This window comes from Dromiciops gliroides, chromosome 3 (assembly GCF_019393635.1).
Source record: "Dromiciops gliroides isolate mDroGli1 chromosome 3, mDroGli1.pri, whole genome shotgun sequence".
Classification (NCBI taxonomy): Eukaryota; Metazoa; Chordata; class Mammalia; order Microbiotheria; family Microbiotheriidae; genus Dromiciops; species Dromiciops gliroides.
The window spans coordinates 252,314,576-252,330,858 of record NC_057863.1 but is presented as its reverse complement, the minus strand read 5'-3'; the positions used below and the strand labels follow the sequence as shown (position 1 = coordinate 252,330,858).

At 37.6% G+C, this 16,283-nt stretch overlaps 1 protein-coding gene across 3 annotated transcripts in view; it reads left to right on the top strand.

Annotated features, from left to right (window-relative positions):
* AFF3 (AF4/FMR2 family member 3) overlaps nucleotides 1–16,283 on the top strand; it is a 694,821-nt gene that overhangs the window by 105,040 nt on the left and 573,498 nt on the right. For all 3 annotated transcript variants that reach the window (XM_043992437.1, XM_043992436.1, XM_043992435.1), the window contains exons 3-4: nucleotides 12,054–12,174; nucleotides 13,286–14,128. In XM_043992437.1, the coding sequence (XP_043848372.1) occupies nucleotides 12,054–12,174; nucleotides 13,286–14,128 (964 nt within the window). The remainder of the gene's footprint in view (nucleotides 1–12,053; nucleotides 12,175–13,285; nucleotides 14,129–16,283) is intronic.

Genomic DNA, 16,283 nt, shown 5'->3' with positions numbered 1-16,283 from the left:
ATATTTTAAAACAAAGCAATCAAATATTAGTGTTAAAACACATGAAGTTAAGCCTTTAGTAGCTATGAACTAATTTTCCCAAAATACTCAGTGAAATTGACATCCTTATAAGAATACTTCTCAATATGAACTATATTAAGGGAATAAATTTGGAAAAGATTCAGAGGAATTGATGGATGGATAAAATTAAGTTTATTAAACATTTACTATGTGCCAAGTGCTATGCTAAATGCTGGGCAATTATTTTAATCTTCCTGGGACTCAGTTTCCTTGATTGTAAAATTGGGGGAACTTGGAATAGATGATCTCTAAGTTCCCTTCCAACTTTAAATTATTTTTAAACTAAAAAGAGCATACAAATACACATACAAAAGCAGGCTAGGTTCATTTCATGTGTAGTAGAAGAACAGAAATGTTCTTCAGTATAGGAAGAGTTTTTTAGGTTGCTGGACAGCTGTTTATCTCCACAAAATGTAGGGCAAAAGGAAATGGGCTTTGAGGAATTTAGGTTAGATAGAAGGAAATTATTATTGTCAGGAAGCATTCTTAACCCATCTCTGATTCACTTCTCTTACTTTCTTTCATGGATCAGCTTTTTACCTTCCTTTTCCCAGCTCTCACTGCAAGCTAAAGGGAGAATTTTCAAGTGCTCTCAGCTCCTCTTTTCACTAACTTAACAAAAAGATTACCAATCTAACATCATCCTCTTTAACAGTAATGAGATATTTTAATTAGTTTGACTTATTAAATTAAAAACAATTGTTACAGATTGAGAGCATTTGATTAAGTTTCTTTAATTACCCTGAATTGCTGATATTTCTCCTCCAGAAAGGAAAGGATAATGGGGAGTTTCTACTGCACAGTGTCTTGTCTCTTTCCACCCTTTGCTTTCTCCCATGTCTATCTGCTCTGTCATTAGCCAATCCATTTATGTCTTGGAGCAGAGGCTTTAAACCATTTCTGTGTATCATGGACCCCTTTGGCAGTCTGATGAAGTTTATAGACCCTGTCTAAGAATAATTTTTCAAAATAATCATCAAAGGAAACACTAAATTTTAGTTGGAGATTAGTTAAAATAAAGATGTAATTTTTCCCCACCCAAGTTCATAGATCTTAGGAAAGAGGAGTCCATGGAAACCACTGAAAAACCCCTACCTAGGAGGCACTTACTTATGATGCCCAAGGCTCCAAAAGTGTGCATATACCAAATTCATATACTGTATCCAATACCTCAGGCCAGCTCTGAGCCAAAATATAAAGCAAAATTATAGTCCCCATTTCCCCTTTCTCCATCCTTTCCTTACTTGTAAATGAACCCAGGCAAAGACACCAGTTCATAGGCTATTTTTCCCTTTAAAAATGTTTATTTTCCAATTATTAAGCATTTATTTTTCTCCCTCCTATTCCATCTACCCTCCCACTGGGAAAAAATACTTTGTAAGTGTCTCATTGTTCATATCAATCCATCATGTCTTTGTCAACTATAGCTCTCTTCATCATTTAGAATCATAGTCAAGAATTGCTTTGATCATAGCTCTTGTCTTTCAAAAGTCTTTGTTTTTACAGTATTGATATTATAGTACACATTGTTCTTTCTTATCACTTCCCTCTGTATCACTTCATACAAATCTAGGTTTCTATGAAACTGACTCTTCATTTTTTGGGGGCTGAGGCAATTGGGGTTAAGTGACTTGCCCAGGGTCACACAGCTAGTAAGTGTTAAGTGTCTGAGGCTGGATTTGAACTCAGGTCCTCCTGAATCCAGGGCCAGTGCTTTATACACTGTGCCATCTAGCTGCCTGACTCTTCATTTTTTACAGCACAATAATATTTTATTATATTTTTATATCATAATTTGTGGCCATTCCCTAATTAATGACCACCTCAAATGTCCTGGTTTTTCTGCTTCAGAAAGAATTACTATAACTATTTTTATACATATATTATCTTTTCCTCTTTCTTGTTTTCTTTGGGTTATAGTGCTATCTCTGGGTCAAAGGGCATGCAAAATTTGGTAACTTTTAGAGAATAGCTCTAAATTGCATTTCAGAGTGGCTAAACCAATTCAGTTTTACCAACAGTGCATCAATGTGCCTGTTTTCCCATACACCCTCCAATATTTGTTATTTTTATTTTTGTCAATTTTGCCAATCTGATGAGTGTAAGCTTAGAGTTGCTTTAATCTGGATTTCTCTAATTATTAGTATCTTAAAGCATTTTTATATGGCTATCAATAACTTGTATTTCTTCCCTTCAGAACTGGTTAATTTTTTAAAAAAGTTTTATTGACCATTTTAAAAAATCACTATCTTTATTCAATACTAACCTCTTCCCACAGTGGAATGCTAACTCATAACAGAGAAATACATTTAACAAAAACTAACACATTAGCAATTTCTGAAAGCATATACCTCATTTGACTCCTATAGCCTACCTCTATCAAGAGAAAGGAATCCGTGTTTCATCATCAGCCCTTGGAAATCAAGATTTTCTGAAATTCTCCAATTTACCATTGTCTTGTATCTAATAATAGTCCCTTATGTTCATATGATGCATTTTGTTCAGCCATTTCCAATTGATAGTCATCTACTTTGTTTCTAACTTTTTGCTATCACAGTGCTATCTGATAGATCTTTCCCTCCATGACTTTCTTGGAAATATACATCCAGTAGGAATGTTGCTGGATCAAAATATATGAATAATTTAGTCCCTTGTGACTCCTCCAGCATTGAACTCAGGTCTTTGCGATTACAATTCCAACAATCTATTCACTTCATCACATAGCTGCCTTTACTCAGTAGAAGTAGTCAACCAACAAATATTTATGAAGTATATGAAAAGATCCAAGTAAAACATTGACTATTTTTCATTCTTGGCTAATTTTCTATGTCTACTCATGCATCAGGGCTCTTTAAATTCGCATTTATCTTACTATTGGTGGTTCAGAGTATTTTTTCATATATTGTTGGTAAGTTGAATTTCTTCTCTTGAAAACTATTTGTTCGTGTCTTTTGACACTTATCATTTGGAATAGGTTGCTCTTTCTTGGCTAAGACAATCTAGATGTTCTAGAAGAAAAGTTCAGTTAACCATATGCCATATTGACTGAAGAATTCAATTTCTTCTTTTGGGAAAACCATCCTTTTTTGACAGAGTGCACAGATTCAGAAAAGATGCACATGGCTCAGAGAGAGAGAAGGAAAGAAAATTCCATCCAAGCAACCTCAGCAAATCAGTGGAGTGATATCTCACAGCCAGATCACTCTCTAATGGTCTGAGAAACAAAGAAGATGCCACCAAAAACACTGAGTCCTTTAGTAATTATACCACCATTATCACTAGCCCTGTTTGTTCATATTTTTGTACTAAATCCCTATTTATTGGCTCATCTTTCTGCTGTGCTCCCTTCCCACCACCATTTCTAAATTTACAAAGGAATGTCTTTTCTTAGGTTCTGAGGAATGAGACTGATTCTTGTCCTTTAGTGCCCCTAAAGTATAAGATAATAAAAGAAAATCAGAACAGCCGAGTCTTTATTCCCCCAAATTTCCTTGCAGTTCTCTCTGAGCTAGGAAACAACCTCTCTTTGTTTTTACCCTGTTTTCCTTCTGCTGAAGCACATGTTCCCTATTTATAAATAATGGGCTCTACAGATGTAGCATTAGTGTTACAGCAACTAGGCTGGTAACTCATGTGCCAATTTAGAGATGAGCACAGTACCTTGAACAGTAGTATCCTCTCCATGCTACCTATTTAATAGCTTATTTTTGGTGTTTAACCTCTTAGCCCAAGTTTCTTAATCTTTAAAATTAGCCCAGTCATACCTCCTATCTTTTCCCCCCCTTGCCTTTCTCCAAGGGATGTTGCGAGAATAATTAAGGAACATATGTGTGAAGTGCTTTGCACTCAGTGGAAGGAAGAAGCTATAAGATTCATAGATATTATTATTATTTAGTCTCATGCTGTCACCATATGATCAAGAATAAATTAATTTTGTAAATGATAATTTCATGTTTAGATAGCTTCTACTACTTACCTATTTGGATTATTTTGGCTTGCCTTCTGAAAGCCATTTTAATTTGTAGATTCAATTTTTTAAAAACTACAAAGGGAAATTATCTGAAATCTGTGTGTGTCTTATGTTATGACACATCTTAGATGTATTCTTTTTGGGGCTTTAGGAAAATTATGAAGTTTGAAAAAGCTGATTTAAAAGGCTTATTTTTGCATGGGTTCTAAGCATCTGCAATAAATAAAAATGTAACAGTTGGTTGCCTCTCCCTTCCAAGCAAAATAAATAAATACATTTGGTGACATACGTTTGGGGAAATGTGATTCTTGTGATTTTCATGCAAATAGGGAGCAGCTTTACAACTGATAGAGATTGTGCCATCTGCTAGAAACAAAGATACACAACTCTCAACTTGCAACACTTATGAAATTAATGTATATGAATGATGACATACTAGGAATCGTGATTGTCTTCTGACTTGAGAAAATTGTTATAAGGGATACTGACCTAATTTTACAGTATGGATGGAAGGGATTCCTTCCTGACAGAATTAAATATCATGTGCTTGGTACAGTTTTGAAACAGGGTGGGAGAAGTAGATGCACATTTAATAATGGATGTTGCAGGAACAAAAATCTGAATTATTTGAGTCAATAGTACCTGGCCTTCCTTTAAATTGAATGTGGGAAGAGCTCACATCCTCTTTGCAGACTAGATGCTATCTTCCTCAGAGCCACCTCTAAGAGAAGAGATTTTGTCACAGAGAGGGTCTGTGTACTGGCTTGGAGGCAAGAGTATATGCTGTGACTCCATGATAGAGTGACAATTTCTCTGAATAGATGATAGACATTCCACTTAGTTATGAGAGGCAGCATGACAGAGTAGAGACCAAGCTGGCTGGCCTCATAGTTGGGAAGTCATGCATTCAAGTTCTATTGTGATACATATAGGCTGTGACCCTGGGAACTCATTTACACTGACAGCACTCCCAGATGTTTCTCCAAGACTATAAGTTTCAAATCAAGTACAGATCCCAAGTAGTAAAATGAGTTTGATCAGGCATTTTCTACACTAATAAATCACAAGCTAATTAAATTTGTTTATATATACATATATATGTGGGTATATGTATGTGTATTCATATAAAACATTATATACTATATATGCATGTATATGAATAAACATGTATATGATGTCTAAAAATATGTATGTATATATGTAAATAGTTCCAGTACTGAGGATGAGAACATTAAGAAAAGAAGACGTGAAGTTATTTTAATTCCTTTATTCTTCTACGAAGACATGTGAACATCTGTCCTTTTATACCATAAGCTACAAGGACTCATTGCACCTCTGTGTTGAGTAGAATCCTGTATAATGCTGATGACAGAGGCATCATATACCTTACTGATTTTTCCTGAGTGATGGTAGTTGGTGTATAACGGCCAATTTACATTGCTAACCTTCCATATATTTAACCAATAGGACTGGAAGCATTGCATTTTCATCTAGAATAGTAGGAAGGAGCTTTGAGTGAAATTTTAATCATTAACTTTGTTTTGTCAGATTGCCAAATAAGAACTTTATAGAAATCAAATTTTAGGAAACATGATCCCCACCTAGAAATACAAACAGGCTGGGGAATAAGGCAGGATTGATCAAAGAGTCCTTTCCCTTTCATCCTTATGATTATTCCCTACCCCTGACAAATACAGCTCATTGTACTTTCTCTTCTTGGTCCACTCTTTTCATTCAACTCTTTTCAGATGTCTGACCACCAGTGCTGGCCTGAGACAAAATTTAATAGGGGGTTTACTATGATTTAAGTGTCTAAGGTCTCCATTTTCCCTTTTTCCTCTTTTCTCCCTCCTCAAGCTTCATCTGCAATATCATCTTATGTAATAATCCTACCACCATTCTTTTTTCTTTTTTTTTTTGCAGGGCAACAGGGATTAAGTGACTTGCCCAGGGTCACACAGCTAGTAAGCGTCAAGTGCCTGAGGCCATATTTGAACTCAGGTCTTCCTGAATCCAGGGCAGGTGCTTTATCCACTGTGTCACCTAGCTGTCCCCCCCACCCATTCTTTTTTTTTTTTTTTAGTGAGGCAATTGGGGTTAAGTGACTTGCCCAGGGTCACACAGCTAGTAAGTGTTAAGTGTCTGAGGCCGGATTTGAACTCAGGTACTCCTGACTCCAGGGCCGGTGCTCTATCCACTGTGCCACCTAGCTGTCCCCCCACCCATTCTTTTTAATGTTAATGTCTTCCCTTTGAGATGATCCCTGATTCATTCTGTACATATAGATTTTTACATGATGTCTCCTCCATTAGATTTTTTTGTTTGTTTGTTTTTGGCAGGGCAATGAGGGTTAAGTGACTTGCCCAAGGTCACACAGCTGGTAAATGCCAAGTGTCTGAGGATTGATTTGAACTCAGGTCCTCCTGAATCCAGGGCTGGTATTTTATTTACTGTGCCACCTAGCTGCCCCCTCCTCCATTAGATTTTGAGTTCTTTGAGGACTGGGACTTTTTGTTGACCTTTCTTTTTTTGTTGACCAGGGTTTAGTTTAGTGCCTGGCCCATAGCAGGTGCATACAAATTCTTGCTGACTTGAGTTAATAAATGCTTGCTGATTAATGGATTCATCACCTCAGGCTCATTATAAAACATATGAAGTCTATGGTACTGTTCTAGGTGCTATGCTGAAACTGTTACATGGACCTACTACCTGCCCTCAGGAAGCTTATAGCCTAAAACAGATAATACTGACAGAATTTCAAGGTCTTAACTTGGGCACAGACAGGATAACCACAGCCATGATATAGCTTTGGAAATGCCATGAAGATGTCCACCTTCACTCTCAAGAATAACTGCTGCTTCTTTATACTCTGTCTCAAATTTTCCAATTAGAAATTCATACCTACAGCTTATGATTTTTTATTCACTCTGATTACTCTTCATTACAATATATATACACCAACATTCACATATGTGCATGTATGTATATAGGTTGTATACATACACATACATCTGTGTATATATACATGTATACATACATATATGTATATAAAATAATTTGTGTGTGTAGATTCACCCTGTGAATTAGTTTGTTGGATCCTTTTTCATAGAGGAGAGAAAGGGAATGAAAACATGGGGCACCTAAAGGGAGGTAGGAAGGGAGTTTAATATGAATGAACAAGATCTGTCTAGGTAACCTATCTAATTATTGCTGTTGTTTGTCCTTCATTCTTTTTTTTGTTTGTTTTTGGGGTTGTTTTGTTTGTTTGTTTTGCGGGACAATTGGGGCTAAGTGACTTGCCCAGGGTCACACAGCTAGTAAGTGTCAAGTGTCTAAGGTCAGATTTGAACTCAGGTCCTCCTGACTCCAGGGCTGGTGCTCTATCCACTGCGCCACTTAGCTGCCCCCTGTCCTTCATTCTTGAAGAGAATCATGACATCAGGGTGATGTCATGATTTGCAATGGATTGGATTTAAGTGAGAGAAGGCTGTGGAAAGTCACCAACTTCACTCTCTCCCTCAGAGCCATCTGGGTACAGTGGCAAGATATACATCTGACTAGAAATTGCCTCAGATGCTTAAAGCAATTGGAGTTAAGTGACTTGCCCAGGGTCATATAGTTAGTAAGTCTCTGAGGTGAGATTTGAACTCAGGTCCTCCTGACTCCAGGGCCAGTGCTTTATCCACTGCCCCCACCCAGCTGCCCTGATTTATCTAGTAACTAACATTAAGAAGGACTAAGAAGGGAAGGTGGGTTTTTACCTGAGACTCAAAAGAAACCAAGAGATGAAAGGTAGAGATGCTGAAGCAGAGATGCCAGGCATGGGAGAGATTCAGTAAAAATGTACAAAGGGGGCAGCTAGGTGGAGCAGTGGATAAAGCACTGGCCCTGGATTCAGAGGGACCCGAGTTCAAATCTGGCCTCAGGCACTTGACACTTACTAGCTATGTGACTCTGGGCACATAGGACTCTGGATTTGAACTTGGGTCCTCCTGAATCCAGGGCTGGTGCTTTATCCACTGTGACACCTAGCTGCCCCCTGGAGGAGAGAGGTTTTAAAGATAGAACTTGTAGTTTTTGATAACAGATGGGATATGGGAGTTAGGAAAAGGAATCAAAAATGGCATCCAGGCTGTGAACCTGGAAGACTAAGAGGAGGGTGGTGCTCTTTATAGTAGTCAGAAAAAGGGACACTCACCCAGAACTTCCAGGCACTGTACTAGGTGCTGTGAATACAAAGACAAAATGAGATAGTTACTGCCCTTAATGAACTTACATTCTACTAGGTGATGGTAGGAAAGATAATGTAGGACATGAAATACAAACGAGTACCCTGCTTGAAGTGCTTAGGATCTCCTTAAAGTTAGCACCCAAGAGGTTGTGAGACACATTAGGGATTTCTCTCCTATTTAAACCCCCAAATCATACATACCCTTCCATAACTTGTGTTGGTGGTTGTGGGTGTTGTTGTTGCTCAGTCATGTCTGACTCTTCATGACCCCATTTGCGGTTTTCTTGGCAAATATACTTTTCCCTTCTCCAGCTCATTTGACTGATGAGGAAACTGAGGTGAACAGGATGATGTGACTTGCTCATGGTCACACAAATTGTAAGTGTTTGAGGTTGGATATGAATTCAGGTCTTCCTGACTCCAGGTCTAGCATTCTATCTATTTCGCCACCTAGCTGCCCTCCATAACTTGTACCTACCTGCTAAGTACTATTTCAAGAGATGCCAGGCATGGGAGAGATCCAGTACAAATATACAAAGGGGGCAGCTAGGTGGCGTAGTGGATAAAGTACCAGCCCTGAATTCAGGAGGACCTGAGTTCAAATCCAGCCTCAGACACTTGACACTTACTAGCTGTGTGACTCTGGGCAAGTCACTTAATCCTCATTGCCCCACCAAAAAAAAAAAATGTACAAAGACAAGAGTTGGGATGTCTTGATCAAGGATCCTTAAAGAGGCCAGAGACACAGAATCATAGTATATTGAGGAAAAAGCAGAGGCTGTAGAACTACAAATATCCCAGTAAAATTTGCTCTTCTTTCATGACCCTGCAGTCTAATTTCTAGGGGGATGATTTAGACACGCCCCCCCCCCATGCCTCCTCATATTGGTCACTTTTTCAGAGCATTTTTATAGGCATGGTGTTGGTCTTGGGGCTTATTTCACATGAAGGTCACCGTCTGGACTCCCAAATCTAATGACTTTTAATAAATTACCAAAGATGTATTAAAATGCTAATAGTATACCTCTTCTGGGCATTTTAACATTCCATAATCTTAAATTTAAATAAAATGGCCCCAGGCTTTCTAAGAGCTTTGCCTGAAGCATATGGAAGGAATTGAACAGCTGATTTGAATTTTAGGTAACTGGACTAAGCTAAGAGTGTTTATTTTATTGATGACCCTTACTATTCCATGGAAACACTTTTTTATTTTACTAAAGAATATAGTGTTCGCTGAATAAAATAAAGCATGAATCATCTCTTTCCTTAGAATGACCTCAAACAATAGCAAATGATAATAATTACTACTATTACTACATAACATGTATCATCAAAATGGTCATATATTGCCTCACACAGCACTTTAAATAACTTTTCAAAGTATCTTAAATTCTATTATTTCATTTATCCATATAACAGCACTATAAGATACTTCAAGTGGGAAGGTATTATTATATTTAAAGACAGCACCTCTCCTTGGGGCTACCCTCTTTCCATCTCATGTTATGTAGGGGTCACATCCCCCAACACCTGTGTGACTCCTTCAGTGTTGAAAAGCTTAGCTTTTAAAGGACCACCAGGAAAATATCCCTACTGAACCAGTTGCTTAGTTGGGCTCAGTCCCCAGCTTCCAGGGCTAATTCTCTCTTGGCTCATATGGTTGGAGTTCTTTGATGCCTGGGGTTATAATCCTTAAAGGTGGTTCCAACCCTGACTCTACCTTTTCTCTATGGTATGTATAGTATCTTCTATTGAGAAGCATTGTGACTCTGTTGTAAAAAAACATCTTGACCAATATATTATTCTCTGTTAGAGTCCTGGGCCTGGAATCAGGAAGAGTTGAGGCTGAAACCAGCTTGTGTGTCACATACTAGCTGTGTGACCTTTTAGTGCTGTTGGACTAAAGTTTCCTCAACTGTAAAATGAGAACAATAATTATCTCCTACCTCCCAGGGAATGTTGTGAGGATTGTGCTCAGCACAGTGCTTGGTACACAGTAGGCACTATATAAATGCTTATTCTTTTTCTCTCTTAGAAAGAGATTTTACATACTAAAAGCCATCATTGCTTTGTAGTCTCAAGCTATCTCCAGGACTGGCAAGTTTAGCTTTTCAAAGGCCACCATGGGTATGGACAATCTTTTCCTAGGCAAGCTGCCTTTCCAACCCCATCAGCAGGAAAATTTCACAATTTGTAATAAGAACAGATTTTCTTCATTGAACACCTCCCTCTCTGTGATTATATTAACAGGGATGAAGTGGGATGGGAAACAAATAACAGATAAATGAAGAAATTGAGAAGCAGAAAGGTTAAGTAACTTGCCTAAGGCCACATAGCTGGTTAACAACAAAATTAGAATTAGAACCCAGGTCTTCTGATTCCTAGAGCATACATAGATCCTTACACTAAAGTAAAGAAAGTGACAAGCATGCAGTCAGGAATACCTGAGTTCACATTTGCCTACATATACTTATAAGCTCTGTGACCTTGGGCAAGTCACTTAACCCTGTTTGCCTCAGTTTCCTCATCTGTCAAATGAGCTGGAGAGGGAAATAGCAAACCACTCTAGTATCTTTGCCAAGAAAACCCCAAGTGGGTTCATGAAGAGTTGGACATGACTAAAAATGAATGAACAAAAACAACTTTATTTTCTAACTTGGGCAACATCTTAAAGTGATGAAAATGTTTTGATGTATCTGTTCAGAATACAATAAACTATTTTCTAGTAGTCCATTGATTATTTAGTGTTACTTTGGTTGGCTCATTTGAGTATATGGAGGGTATTTATTGTTATCATCATCACTATTATTACTACTACTGCTATTAGTTTTTAATTTTTTTTTCCTCAAGAGCTAGCCTAGTGACTTGAAAGTGGTGAGCCTCCATCAACAAAACATTGTATTTCCTTCTTATGGGTAGAACCGAGTCTTTTGTTTCCTCTAAAACAAAGAAATGGAAAACTTCTTTAATTCTTTCTCTTTTCTAGAGTCTGGTTGCCTTGTATTTGTATTTTGGGAGAATAGTCATTAAATTTTCTTCTACAAAAAAGATCTAATTCTTTTTGTCTGATGGAATGACATAATTCAATTTCCTATCTCCCTCTTCACTGCCTGCACCCCCTCCCTCCCAACACATTTTTCATAGTTAGAAGGAGTGATGGTGTCAAATATATCAGAAGGAAGAATTGATTCAGTAGTAGTTTGACGACTTGGCTGATTAACAGAGATCAGAAGAAGGAGCATAACTGTGGAAACCACTCCAGCATGTAGTTTTAACAGCTCTTTAGGGAGCTAGTTAATGAAAGAATCACTACAGAAACACAGCCATGGAAAAAAAAAAAAAGGAGCATTCCCATATAACACTCTGAGGATATGTCATAAGTGGAAATATGCTCATAATTTCTATTTACACATAGCTGTAATTACCGTCTGCTTTAAGATTACTTTCAGTCTTCTCCTGTCAAAGTTGCTTAGATATTTCCTCTTTCACATTTCAGGCAGAGAAGTTCAGTACAGGCTAGAGCTTGTCCCAAGTTTCTCTTTTCCTCCCCTCCCCCTACCTCCCCCCCCTCAAGAATTTAATTATCTGTTCTCTGTGTGAAGAAAGCACTAGTGTATCCAGGGACCTGGGCTTCTACCGCCTGATTGGACTGGCATTAATCTGATTCATGTTCTTGTTATCATTGCCATTTGTCTGGGAAGCAGACTTCTGTACTTGTATTAATGTTGGATTGTGCTTTGCCCTTTAAATTTGTGTGAGTTAGGTTTTTCTCTTTTCTTTCTTTGGATGCAGTGTCTATGAACCGGACAGAAATGTGTTACGGAGGAAAGAACGGGAAAGGAGAAATCAGGAAACTCAGCAGGATGATGGCGCATTTAGTACAAGTTACTCCCTCTTCAGTGAACCTTACAAGGTAGATGCTTTTCACCTTCCTCTCTCCCTGTCTCCCACTGCCCCCACCCTCACAATGCCCAACTCTAGTTATGGAAGAGAATGCTAAAATTTGAATATACTGCTCCTGGTGCAGTCCAAGGGAGACAACACAGCCACCAGATGTTGGCTTCACCCTCACCAGATGTTGATTTCTACTTCACATAGCTTCAGTGGCTTTGTGTACTTGGTAAAATATCAAATGTTTTTATATTAGAGCTTTGGTTGCTAAGGATTTCAGCAATGAGATAAATTGTTAGATGTCTAATTAGTTCCCCAGGTGAAGGTTGTGTTGCCCTAATCACTAAGCATTTAGCAAAAGTAGTTAGATTTTTTTTTTTTAAAAAGAGGTCAGGTTTACATTTTTAACATGTTTGGATCATGCTTCCAGCCGGGGTGCCTTTTTGGCCTGATAACGAAGAAACAATAGATGAATTATTTCTTATTTGTACTAAATACCAGACATCTAATCTGTCCTCCAAAACTAATTATCTTCAGGAAATTTCACTGATATCAAGGGCTTCATGGAGCTTATAGAAAGCTCAGGATGATAGGTTTCCTGTAACCTTAGCTCCAAATGCCTATTCAAACTACTATTTGGTTTCTCTTGCCTGTCACTCTCCGTTTCTAAAAAGAATAATTGCACGGGGGGGGGGGGTGGATAGAGATTGGAGCAGTTAAGAGGCCAACCTGAATTTTTGAGAAAGATTTCCAGTGGACTACAAAGAAATCAAAATTTGATCACTGGGAGATTTAATCCAAATCACTTTGTGCAGTTGCAATAGTAAATTTTCTGGTTTCCAGGTAATATATTTTAACTGCAACATGATACCAGTGATAGATTTCTTCTTTATGTACTCCAAGGCTGTTTATAGCTTTTCCAGGGCAGAGTGGATTTAGAATGTTGACAAGTATCTTCAGAGACAATGAGGATCCAATCTTGATACTAGCCCTTAGCTCTCTCTTTTTTTTAAATGAGACTGCTCTGTTTGCTATACAGTCTTCAATAAAGGCAAACTCACTATCATATTTTTTTGGTTTTGTTTTCTTCTCTCTATTGTATTTTATAGCATGCTTGCTTTTTTTCCCCCCAGACTAACAAGGGGGATGAGCTCTCAAATCGGATCCAGAATACTTTAGGCAGTTATGATGAAATGAAAGACTTCTTGACTGACCGATCCAATCAGAGTCACCTTGTTGGAGTTCCCAAACCTGGGGTTTCACAGACCCCTATGAACAAAATAGATGAGCATTTCATTGCTGACTCAAGAGCGCAGCCCCAAACGCCTATCTGCAGCACATCATCTTCCACACCAGCAGCTGTACCTGTGCAGCAGAGCAAGAGGGTCACCATGGGCTGGCAGAAAGTTGGGCATCCCACATCTGATGGCCAGCAGAGGGCAAGCAAGCATGGGCATAGATTGCTTGATCCACACAATAGTGACTTCAAATCTGCTAACCAAAAAACCAGTAACGAGAAACCTAAACACTGTGTCTCAAGCCCCACGTCCTCCTCCTCCTCCTCTTCCTCTTCTTCCTCTTCCAACTCAGCACAACCAGGACCTCCAAGGACCATGCTTGGAGACAGTGTCAGTAGGCAGCAATCACGGTCCAAACAAAGCTGCAGTGTGGAAATGGGTCTTCAACCTCAAGAAAGGCCATCTACCATGTCTGCCAAACACAACAGTAGTGGGCACTGTGTTCAGAACTTCCCTCCTTCTCTTGCTTCAAAACCAAGTCTAATCCAGCAGAAACCAACTGCTTATGTTCGGCCAATGGATGGCCAAGACCAGGCCCCTGATGAATCTCCTAAACTCAAGTCTTCATCAGAAACTAGTGTACATTGTACATCCTACAGAGGAGTACCTGTCAATAAAGCTGAATCATCTAGAACCAAGTCCAAGCTAGCAAAATTTAGCATTCCCAAACAGGGAGAGGTAAGTCACTTTTAAACATTATTTTCATGGAAGTGCTGAGTAAGCTAATGATGTGTGTGTGACCATTGCGAGGCCTGAGGTTTAATTTCCACTCCTCCCTTTTCCCTAATTCAGGAATATGCATATTCCATATATGTATAAATGTGTATATATGTGTGTGTATGTACATGTGCATATACATGTATATATGATATACTGATTCCCCTACTTACATGTGTGTATATTAAATAAAATAGTCCTCTCTATATACATACACACACATATATACATATACATATATGAGGAATCAGTAAAGAACTACACAAATATAATTTGTGGTCTTAAAAAAAATCTCAGTTAATTAAGATCAGCACTTTTAGTTTTAAACTGAGCCAAGGAGTCATGTCTATGAGTTTTTACTGTTGTGGTGGTGACATGACTTCATTGTATACAGGTGATATTTTGAAGAACAAAAACCTATATTGTGTGACATACAATTAAATACACCACATTGTGTAAATAAAAGCACTTGAACACAAATAACTGACCATTACTTTTTAATGTGTGAAAAGATTATTTTTAATGGATTAAATTTGTTTAATTGGTTTAGAAAAATCTCTTAGTGTCCTGGTACAAAATGAAGCACATGATGATTTTGGAAAGAGATTGTTTAAATAAGAAGATCTTATATGTCATGAGTATATAAATATATCACATTTTCATTCAATATTTGGAATATTGGAGGTCCATTAATCAGAATTTCTACTTGAACTCTCTGGTTCTCTCAGAAATAAACAGTGCTACAACAGGTAGTAAAATCTTTTAGCTCAAGTACTATTGATTTGTATTTTGATTTCTGTCAAATTACTTTGTAATTTTATTACAAAATGAAAAGAGCAAATAAATCGATTGATAAATTAAAGTGATATTTCAAGATAAGTTAATAGGGGATGTGGATCTAAAATGAACTTTTTACATTAGAGAAGCATTTTAAATACATGTTCCAAAGGAGGTTACCGTCACTTCTGGATATTTTCTTATATATAGTGGCAAGGACTGTCTGTTATCTCAATGTTGTTTCCTCCTCAGTGCTTAGTATATTGTTCTATGCACAGTAGAACTGAATTTCTCAAATGAGTGCCTAAAGAAGCACGAACACTCACATATGTATGTATACAAATTTCTGTATATGTACATGTATTTATGTATATGTTTGTATGTATGCTCACACATACATATATGCACACATATGGGAAGAAAGAAATCTATACATGACATCCAAAAGTCTCAGCGCAGTTTTAAATGGTCAAATATATATGTAACATAATTAAACAAACACATATTTGAATCTCAACTTACTAGCTGTTTGACCCTAGGCAAATCATTTAACCTAAACCATATATCTTTATATCTGCTCTGCATGGTTTAAGTATGTATTTAAAGCATTTTATAAAATAGATGGGCTTTCATCTAATTAGGCTCTTTGATTTTGTGTTTATCACCATCAGTTACCATTAAAGATGAAGCATTTCTCCTGGCTAAATTGGAATAAAGCCTACCTTTGAATGTATGGCAACAGATACTCTCATACTACTAACACTAGTCATCAAGAGGGAAAATATCCTGGAATGGAGAGATCCACACAGGGAAAAAAAATCTCCTATTTAGAACCTTATTATTATTATTCTATTGTTTCATGTTATTTCCAAATTAGTAGAATGGACATGGGCAGATATAGCACTTAGTCTAAAAGAGGTGGAAGAGGATCACAATGAAGGAAAACTCATCCTCTCCACCTTCTCATTCCCACCTCTACCAAATATTTCATCACAATATGTAGAGCTTGAAATTACTTTAGAGATGAACTAATCTAAACTTCTCCATTTATAGAGCAATTACCCAATCCATCGATATTTATTACAAATTGTTATGATTAAAAATATGAGACATAGTTTCTGGGTAATTTAATCATTGTATTAATGTGGACAGCAGGATATTAATAAATTAGGTCTGTGGTTTCTCTCTCAAACCAAAGAACCCATGGTGGTGGGCCACAGACCTTATATACCCTTGAAACAGTAGATGGTCAACGAGGCCAAGAATTGACCCCTGCACAGAAAGATTATCTCCAGCCTTGGGCTACCAGTGCAAAGAATGTCCTCCTCTTCAATGCCCC